Below are 9,409 nucleotides of genomic sequence, written 5' to 3'. Positions count from 1 at the left end.
GCTGCCGGGGGGGGTTTGCAGTGCCCATCCCTGCAGGTGTCCCCTGCAGCCGGCACACGGAGGGCACAGCCGGGGCTCTCGGGCCCGCTCCGTTCCCGCTCCCCTCAGGAATTCCGGGCCCGTTCCCGCCTTTCCGGCCCCGCCGCGGCACCCCGGCCGCGTGACGTCACTTCCTGCCCCTGGCCCCGCCCCGGGTTAACCCGCGCCCCGCGCGCTTCGCGGCCTCTTTCCGGCCGCGCTCGCCAAGATGGCGGACACGCAGGTGGGCGCTGCGCGCGGCCCGCGGGACAGGCCCGGGATAGCCCGGCACCGGCCCGGGATAGCCCCGGGGGGACCCTCAGGGGGTGATACCGGCCCAGCAGTGGTGGGGGGTGCGGGGAAGGCGGCCCGGACCGGGGAGGGGCGGCGGGAGGGGCGCTCGGTGCCTTAAGGGCGTGAGGAGGTACTGAGGGGGCGGCGTGGGGGATCTCGGTGTGCAGACCCGTTCCCCGCGGGGGACCCGTTCCCCGGGGTCGGTGGAGCGAAGGGGAGCCGGAATCCCGGAGCCGGCGAGGCCGGGGATGTCTCGATGGGCCGGGGTTTGGGGAGGGGGCGGCTCTCGGTGCTCCGGGATGGCGGGGGAGCGCAGAGGGTGCCGCGCTCCGGGGTTTCGGGGCGGCGGAAACCTCCGTGCCCTGGGCTTTACCCAGGGTGGGGGGCATGTTTCGGGGCAGGGGGCGGAGGAGCGGGCGGAATCCCGGTGCCCTACGGGTGCGGGCTAGGGGAGCAGAGCGGTCCGTGCCCGGAGCTCGGGACGGGCCTCGGTGCCCCGAGTTTGGGGGAGGGCAGAGGATCCGGTGTCCCGGGGCTGGAGGGAAGGATGTGGGGGCTCTGGGGTTTTGTGGGGTATCGTCAAGCGAGATGTAAGTTAGAATTAAGAAGGAAATATTTCACAGAAAGAGTGGTCAGATACTGGAATCATTTACCCAGTGAGGTGGTGGAGTCATCATCCTTTGAAGAATTCAAAAAAAGACTGGATGTGGCACTTGCTGCCATGATCTAGTTGAACAGTTAGAACATCGGCTGGACTTGATGATCTTATAGGTCTCTTCCAGTCTTGAACTTCTGTGATTCTGTGATCGGTGCCCCGGGGCCGGGCTCACTCGGTGCTGAGTTCCTCCTCTTGCCGGGGGTCCCGGTGCCCGGCTGCCCGCGGGGCCCGGCTCCCCCCGGTGCTGATTGCCCGTTGCCTGCCCCCACAGACGGAACGCGCCTACCAGAAGCAGCCGACGATCTTCCAGAACAAGAAGCGCGTGCTTCTGGGTGAGGGCGGCAAGGAGAAGTTGCCCCGCTACTACCGCAATGTGGGGCTGGGCTTCAAGACCCCCAAGGAGGTGAGGGGACTGGGCTGGGGGCTGTGGTGCGATGGCTCCGTGGTGGCCTTGGCAGTGCTGCTTAGACTCGAGGCCTCTGCTGGCTTTCCCCACCTGTGTGTGAGTGCTCTCTGGGCTCTGCTGGCACCTGGGCTGTGTGTGTGTGCCCACCTGACGCTCACCTGTCTCTGCAGGCCATCGAGGGCACCTACATCGACAAAAAGTGTCCCTTCACGGGCAACGTCTCCATCCGGGGCCGCATTCTCTCAGGTGAGCTGGAGCCTCCCCGGAGGAGTGCCGGGGCAGGTGTGTGGGGCAGGTAGCCAAGGTAAGCCAGCCCCGAGGGTCCTGGAGCCGCAAATGATGGCAATCTCACGATGGTCTGCCGAGCCCGCGTGGGCATGACGACACTGCCACAAGGCTGTACTGATGCTGTGACGGGACCAGGTGTGCTGGGGGCACGTGGGGTGGGGTGTGGTGCTGTGGGGAGCGTTAGCAGGGGTGTCAGAAGGGTTTGGAGAAGAGCCAGGGTGGGGTTTGTAGCAGAAACGGGGAGGCTGTGGGCTGGCACTGAGGGCCATGAACAAGGGGAGGCTCCTGGAGCTGGTGCCTGTCGCTGCCAGGTGGCACGGGGATCCTGGCAGTGCCCTTGCAGCCCCTCGGGCGTGTGTCCCCCGTTGCAGGTGTGGTGACCAAGATGAAGATGCAGCGCACCATCGTCATCCGCCGCGATTACCTGCACTACATCCGCAAGTACAACCGCTTCGAGAAGCGCCACAAGAACATGTCCGTGCACCTGTCCCCCTGCTTCAGGTGCGTGCTGGCCCTGGGCTGTCCCCACACCTGGCAGGGACACAGCTTGTCCTCCTGGAGCCTGCCCACAGGTCATGATGTTCAAACTCACGATGGTCTGCAGAGTGCCCCGGCTGGGGGGCTGCTGACAATGCCTCTGGCATCCACTGAACCAGGGGCAGGTTCCAGGCACTGGCTGTGCCAGGAGGAGGCTCTGGGGGCCAGGTGAGCCCCAGGAGCTCCCTGACCCCCAGGTGTCATTGCAGGGACGTGCAGATCGGGGACATCGTGACGGTGGGCGAGTGCCGCCCCCTCAGCAAGACCGTGCGCTTCAACGTGCTCAAGGTGACCAAGGCTGCCGGCACCAAGAAACAGTTCCAGAAGTTCTGACACCTGTGGGAGCAATAAATGTTGGGAAAGTGGAACCCCCTGTGTGTGAGCTGAATGACTTGTGTGTGGTGCAGCCTGGGACCGGTGACGTGTGGGCTCGGCTGTGTGCTGCTGGGCACAGGTCACAGCACAAGGTCACAGCTCAGGTGTGTGCTGCTGGGCACAGGTCACAGCTCAGGTGTGTGCTGCTGGACACAGGTCACAGCAGAGGCCTCAGGTGTGCTGCTGGGCACAGGTCACAGCACAGGGCTCAGGTGTGCTGCTGGGCACAGGTCACAGCATAAGGGGACACTGCAGCTGCTCTTGTCCCCTGCTGTGCCCCAGGTCAGTGTGGTTTGTTCTGGGCTGTGTCTGCCTTCCCAGTGCTGCTGCAGCAGGTGCTGGGTGTGGGTTTGGTAATAATTCAGAGTGTGGAGTGACCTGGTGGTGACAGGGCCAGGCCCTGAGGGTCCTCCTCAGCAGGAATGAGGGGTTCAGCACTGGTGGCAGCACCTGGGGCGAGCTCTGGCGGTGTCACCTTCACATTGAAGTGTCCAAGGCCAGGTTGGACAGGACCTGAAGCATCCTGTCCCTGCCCATGCAGGGGGTGGAACTGGGTGAGCTTTAAAGGTCCCTCAGCCCAAACTGATTCCAGGACCTCTGGCTGCCTCACCTGCTCCAGGTGAGCCACACACCTTTGGCTGTGGGCTGGAGCTGCAGCTCCAGGGTGGAGCTGGAGCCACTCTTCCTGCTCAGACTCCTGAAGGAAAGCTCTCTGTTTGAGGTAAGTTCACACAATTCCCAGCAAATTCAGATTTTTGGGGCTTGGTGGCATCCGTGGCTGTGTTCCTGGTCCTGCCAGAACCACGGGACTGTGCACTGAAATCAGAGAGCAGTGCAGCACCAGGGACCCGGTGCAGGGACAAACGAGAGTTTCCAGCTGGTTGGGGGTTTCCTGCTGGTGTCCAGTGCCAGGAGGTGCCAGGGGTGCCCTGGGGCTCATGCCCAGGTGCCAGGGGTCCTGGGTTACCTGAACCTGCTGTCCTGGGGGCTCCCAGAATGGGGCTGGGTCCTGCTGCAGGGCCCCCCTCGCTGTCCAGCTGCGGTCTGTCAGCACCGGGGGGTTTGGGAGCACTGGCCTGGTGCAAACCTCATTTGTGATGATTCCTGTGGCAGCTCTGTGCCCTCAGCTGCCCTGGGCTGACCCTTCCCGGGGCCAAAAGCCACTGGGGTTTTTCTCTGAGCCCTGCAGCACTGAGGGTTTGTGCTGTTTGTGCTGTTTTTGTGCTGTTTGCCCCCACAGTTCCCCCAGGGCCAGGACACAGCACAGGCTGCTTGGAGCCTGCATCCCCCACACCTCAATCCCCAATTATTTGCTCTTTGGGAGATTATCCCAAGCCTTCATCCCGGAGTGATTAGTCCTCCTCCTGCGCTCCCTGAAGCAGATTTGCCTGGCTAATGCGCCTCCCCTGTGAATTACCCCAGCAGGCTGGTTTTAACCCAAACTGTGATTTCAGCGGGGGTCTGAGCTGGGGGTGGGCTGTGTCACCCCTGCTGGGAGCTGTGGGGCCCTGCTGCACCCCAGAACTGGCACAGGGACAGCTCATGCTAAAAGCTTTCCCTCTTAATCCCTCCTAAACCCTCAGGACATGCTCAGAGCTGCTGCATTTGGGTTTTTCAGGGAGGCAGCTCCCAGCAGTGGTGAGGGGAGTGATTTGTGTCCCTTGGGGACCCCCATTTCCCCACCCCTGGGTTTCACCTTCTCACAAACAAGGGACCAACCCCTTCCTGTGGCAGGAGTGGGGCACTTTGTCCTTTCCTGCTTTGCTGCAGAGCGGGAACTGCTGCCTTTGGGGCTGTGGGGACCGGAGGGTGCTCTGGCACAGCAGAGCCAGCCTGGCTGCTCCGTGCCCCCAAGGAGCCCCAGCCTGGCACAGCAGAGCCCCAGCCTGGCACAGCAGAGCCAGCCTGGCTGATCCGTGCCCCCAAGGAGCTCCAGCCTGGCACAGCAGAGCCCCAGCCTGGCTGCCCACGCCCCAGGAGCTGCTGGCTGCTCCTTTGCCCTGGCCATGGCCCTGCCAGGCTGGAGCAGAGCCCCCATTCCATCCCGAGGGCTCACATCGCCAGCCTCATCCCCACCCAGCTCTCTCCAGGCTGGCACATTTGGGATGAATTCCCCTGCCAGGCAGCCCAGTTACTGTCACTGCCTTTGCTCCAGCTGCCAAAGGGGCCCCTGACCTGATCATTCCCTGTCACAAAGTGGGAATTCGCCCCCCTTGGGCTGACTGTGGCGCCTCTGCTTTCAGTCCAAAGTTCCCAAAAACAGAGACATCTGTGCATCTAAGGGGCTCCTGATTCCAAGGTGGAGCTCCCCAATTCCGATTTGTCCAAGCTGGGAAGGACCTTAAAATCCACCCAGTGCCACCCCTGCCATGGCAGGGACACCTCCCACTGTCCCAGTGCCCAGCCTGGCCTTGGGCACTGCCAGGGGTGCAGGGGCAGCCCCAGCTGCAGGGTCCCACGGACACCTGTGTGGTGTTTTCAGGGACCCTGTGGCAGGAAGGAAATGATGAATCTGACTCCATGTTCTTAGAAGGCATATTATTATATCACATTACATTACATTATATATATTATATATATTATATTATTTATTTTTATTGTATTATATTATTTTTATGATATTATACTAAACTATGCTCTAGAATAGAGAAAGGATACAGACAGAAGGCTAAAAGATACTAAAGAAAACCTCATTACTCTCTCCAGAGTCTGACACAGCTTGGCTGTAATTGGCCAATGAGTAAAAACAATTCACCCGTTGGATAAACAATCTCCAACCACATTCTGAAGCAGCAAAACACAGGAGAAGCAAATTAGATAATTATTGTTTTCTTCATTCTCTGAGGCTTCTCAGCTTCCCAGGACAGCAATCCTGGGCAAAGAGGATTTTTCAGAGCACATGATGGGGACAGCCCTGGTGCCCAGCCCAGCTCCAGGCCCTCAATCCCAGCCTGGGGCAGTGGCGACGTGCTGGGCTCCTCGTGGAGCTGCAAATCCCTGTCCCCACCTGGGCCGTGGCTGTCCCACCCTGTCTCACACCACGGCCCATGGCCAGCCAGGCTCCCTCACTCCCCAGAAACCCCCAGAATGTCCCCAGGCCGTTTGTCCTGCTCCCTCTGCTGCCCTGTGGGATGTTCCAGCTCCAGGAGGGCCGGGAGCAGCGCCAGGCTCCGTGTGGGCTCAGACACAGAGTGACGGATCCTGCGAGGGACATCAGCCTTTGGGACCTGAACGGGGCAGGGAGGGGACCTGGGACCCCCAGGGACACCCAGGGACAGGGACAGAGCAGGGGTGGCACTGGGGACACGAGACTCCAGATCTAAACCCGTGAAGAGGAGCTGCTGCCAAATGTGCTGGGAGATGGACAGATGTCCTGAGGAGATGGCAAATGTCCTCAAGGGTGGCCAGTGCCCTAAGGAGCTGGCCAGTGCCCTGAGGAGGTGCCAGTGTCCTGAGGAGGTGCCAGTGCCCTGAGGAGGTGCCAGTGTCCTGAGGAGGTGCCAGTGTCCTGAGGAGATCGGTGGCTTTGCCGGAGACATGCCACCCTGCGTGGCAGCTGTGGTGTCCCCCGGTGGGCACAGTGCCCAGCAGGGCTGGGGGTGCTGCCAGGGCTGCTGTGCCCCTGCAGGGAGCAGGGCAGGCGAGGAGCTGCCCCCATCCAAAGGGGGGTGTGCTTGGACCATTACCTCACCTGAGGCAACAGGTAAAACCAACGGGGCCCTGAGGGCTCCATTGAGCTTCTCAGGGTGTGCCAGCCCTGCCCAGGGGCCTGAGCACAGCTTGGTGTCCCTGTCACCTGCCTGGGTCAGCTCCCTGGGCTGTCCCTGTCCCTGTCTCTGTCTGAGCCCCCCTCCTGGCCCCCCGGCCCCCGGGGGTTCCTGAGATGGGGCAGAGCAGACCTGGCCCCGTTGTCAGCCCGGTGCTGAGCTCCTCACCCCACCTGGCCAGGTGGAGAGCCCGGGCCAGGCAGGAGCCCCCTCCCTGCTGCTGCCAGCCTGTGCCAGGGGTGTCCCGGTGGAATTGTGTCACAGACACATTTATCAAAATCCTTTCCTTGGGATGTTTCCTCCTGAGAAGCTGGGAGGCCTCAGGAACAAAATGCAAACAATGGTTATCTGCTGCTGTGGAATGCAACAGGTGCATCTGGGATTGGTTTCATGTGGTTGTTTCTGATTAATGGCCAATCACAGTCAGCTGGCTCTGACAGAGAGTCGAGCCACAAACCTTTGTTATCATTCTTTCCTTTCTATTCCTAGCTTAGCCAGCCTTCTGATGAAATCCTTTCTTCTATTCTTTTAGTATAGTTTTAATGTAATATATATCATAAAATAATAAATCAGCCTTGTGAAACATGGAGTCAGATCCTCATCTCTTCCCTCATCCATAAACCCTGTGAGCACCAGCACAGGATTGCTGTTTCTGTGGCTGCCCAGCCTGTGCCAGGACAGCTGTCACACAGGAGGGTAATTACATGTCATCATCTGTAATTATGTGTAATTCCACGCCATTCTTTGCCGTTTTGGTGACAGTGTGTGCTGGGCTGGGCTCAGCCGTGCTGCGTCAGCCTTTCCCCAGCCAGGGACTCTCCCATGGGGATTCCTGACCTTGCTGTGGCCTGAGACCCCCACGTCCCCCTCACCTCGCGTCACCACACACCCCCTTTGTGTGCGTGGCCCTGGGACAGGGTCCTGGTGGCCCTGGCAGGGCTGGGGCACAGCTGGGCTCAGTGCTCCAGAGGGGGGGAAAAACGCCAGTCACTCAGTTTTATAAAATTGTAAAAGTTTAATAGTAATAAAATGGTTATAAAAGTAGCAATATAATTAGGGTAATAATAATTTGGACAATTTGGATTAGGACAATATGAGACAATAGAAACAAAGAGTTACGGACAGTCTGGGTACCTTTTCTGGGCAAAATAAGCCGGAAAAAGGACCCACGTTAACAGAGGATTAATCAGGAGAAATGAACTTCTTCCCGCCTCACTCAGCCCTGGAGATGCCGTCAGGATCCAGAGGAAGGAGCTGACACTGCCCAGCCAGAATCCTGTGTTTGAATGGAATTTATGCATCATGGATGAGGTGTATGAATATGCAACAGGTGATTGTTTTTAAGGGTTAATCCTCTGTTAATGTGGGTCCTTTTTTGGGCTTGTGCTGCCCAGAAAAGGTACCCAGGCTGCCCGTAACTCTTTGTTTTTATTGTCTCATATTGCCCTAATCCGGATTGTCCAAATTATTATTACCCTAATTATATTGCTATTTTTATAACCATTTTATTATCATTAAACTCTTAAAAGTTTCAAAAATAAGTGATTGGTGTTTTTCACAGGCAGAGAGGGCAGTTAATTGAAACAATTAATTACCTAGATAATTAATTGCCTGCTGCTTCTTCATGAGGCCCTTAATTGTCTATTTATTTATTTATTTAGCTATTGGCTAGTTTAGTTGTTTATTTAGTTATTCCATAAAGTCATTAGTTAATTACCAATGACTTTAATAATTTAGTTATTCTGGAAATTCATTCTTTAATTAGTTAGTATTGTAATGATTTATTTTTTCAGTAAAATAATTATTTTACCAGCCCAATCTCTGTCAGCCCAGCAGTGCCAGGAGCCACCACAGAAATAACCAGGGCAGCAACAGGGAAATTCCTGCAGGTTTGTGGAGTCTGAGCCCTGAGTGCCCCTTTGTGTCACCTGCCCTGAGCCTCCTCCTCCTCCTGGGCTGGGAATGCCCTGGGCTGAGCCAGCTCTGCTCCTGGAACGATGGGAAATGGGGGATTTTGGGTGTGAATTTGGGATGGGAAATGGGGGATTTTGGGTGTGAATTTGGGATGGGAAGTGCGGGATTTTGGGTGTGAAACTGGGATGGGAAATGGGGGGTTTTGGGGTGTGAAATTGGGATGGGAAATGGGGGATTTTGGGTGTGAAATTGGGATGGGAATTGGGGGATTTTGGGTGTGAATTTGGGATGGGAAATGGGGGATTTTGGGTGTGAAACTGGGATGGGAATTGGGGGATTTTGGGTGTGAAACTGGGATGGGAAATGGGAGACTTTGGGTGTGAAATTGGGATGGGAAATGGGGGATTTTGGGGTGTGAAACTGGGATGGGAAATGGGGGATTTTGGGTGCGAATTTGGAGGTTTTGGGATGGGAAATTGGGATGGGAAATGGGGGATTTGGGGTGTGAGATTGGGATGGGAAATGCGGGAATTTGGGGTGTGAGACTGGGATGGGAAGTGTGGGATTTTGGGGGAGTTAAATTGGGATGGGAAGTGTGGGATTTTGGGTGTGAAACTGGGATGGGAATTGGTGGATTTCGGGTTGTGAATTTGGGATGGGAAGTGGGGGATTTTGGGTGTGAAATTGGGAAGGGAAATGGGGAATTTTGGGGTGTGAAATTCAGAGCTGGGTATGCCCTGGGGCTGAGCCAGCTCTGCTCCTGGAAGGATGGGAATTGGGGGATTTTGGGTGAGAAACTGGGATGGGAAATGGGGGATTTTGGGGTGTGAAATTGTGATGAGAAATGGGGGAATTTGGGTGTGAAACTGGGATGGGAAATGGGGGATTTTGGGTGTGAAACTGGGATGGGAATTGGGGGATTTTGGGTGTAAAACTGGGATGGGAATTTGGGGATTTTGGGTGTGAAACTGGGATGGGAAATGGGGGATTTTGGGGTGTGAAATTGTGATGAGAAATGGGGGAATTTGGGTGTGAAACTGGGCTGGGAAATGGGGGATTTTGAGTGTGAAACTGGGATGGGAATTGGGGGATTTTGGGTGTGAAATTGGGATGGGAATTGGGGGATTTTGGGTGTGAAACTGGGATGGGAAA

The 9,409-nt window shown here is 57.2% G+C and overlaps 1 protein-coding gene and 2 non-coding genes across 3 annotated transcripts; all 3 read left to right on the top strand.

Annotated features, from left to right (window-relative positions):
• Positions 1-208: 208 nt before the first annotated feature.
• RPS11 (ribosomal protein S11) lies at positions 209-2,569 on the top strand. Its single transcript, XM_058800032.1, has 5 exons — positions 209-262; positions 1,242-1,373; positions 1,547-1,622; positions 2,036-2,165; positions 2,411-2,569. Exons 1-5 carry the CDS (start codon positions 248-250, stop codon positions 2,532-2,534), a joined length of 477 nt encoding a protein of 158 aa, XP_058656015.1. The 5' UTR covers positions 209-247; the 3' UTR covers positions 2,535-2,569.
• Positions 1,708-1,791, top strand: LOC131554996 (small nucleolar RNA SNORD35). Its single transcript, XR_009274491.1, has one exon. It is a non-coding gene; the product is annotated as a small nucleolar RNA SNORD35 (small nucleolar RNA).
• On the top strand, positions 2,235-2,324 carry LOC131554995 (small nucleolar RNA SNORD35). Its single transcript, XR_009274490.1, has one exon. It is a non-coding gene; the product is annotated as a small nucleolar RNA SNORD35 (small nucleolar RNA).
• Positions 2,570-9,409: the final 6,840 nt, after the last annotated feature.

This window comes from Ammospiza caudacuta, chromosome 2 (genome assembly GCF_027887145.1).
Source record: "Ammospiza caudacuta isolate bAmmCau1 chromosome 2, bAmmCau1.pri, whole genome shotgun sequence".
NCBI lineage: Eukaryota > Metazoa > Chordata > Aves > Passeriformes > Passerellidae > Ammospiza > Ammospiza caudacuta.
Note: the sequence above shows the minus strand (reverse complement) of the source record. Positions and strands in the feature narration are given on the sequence as shown.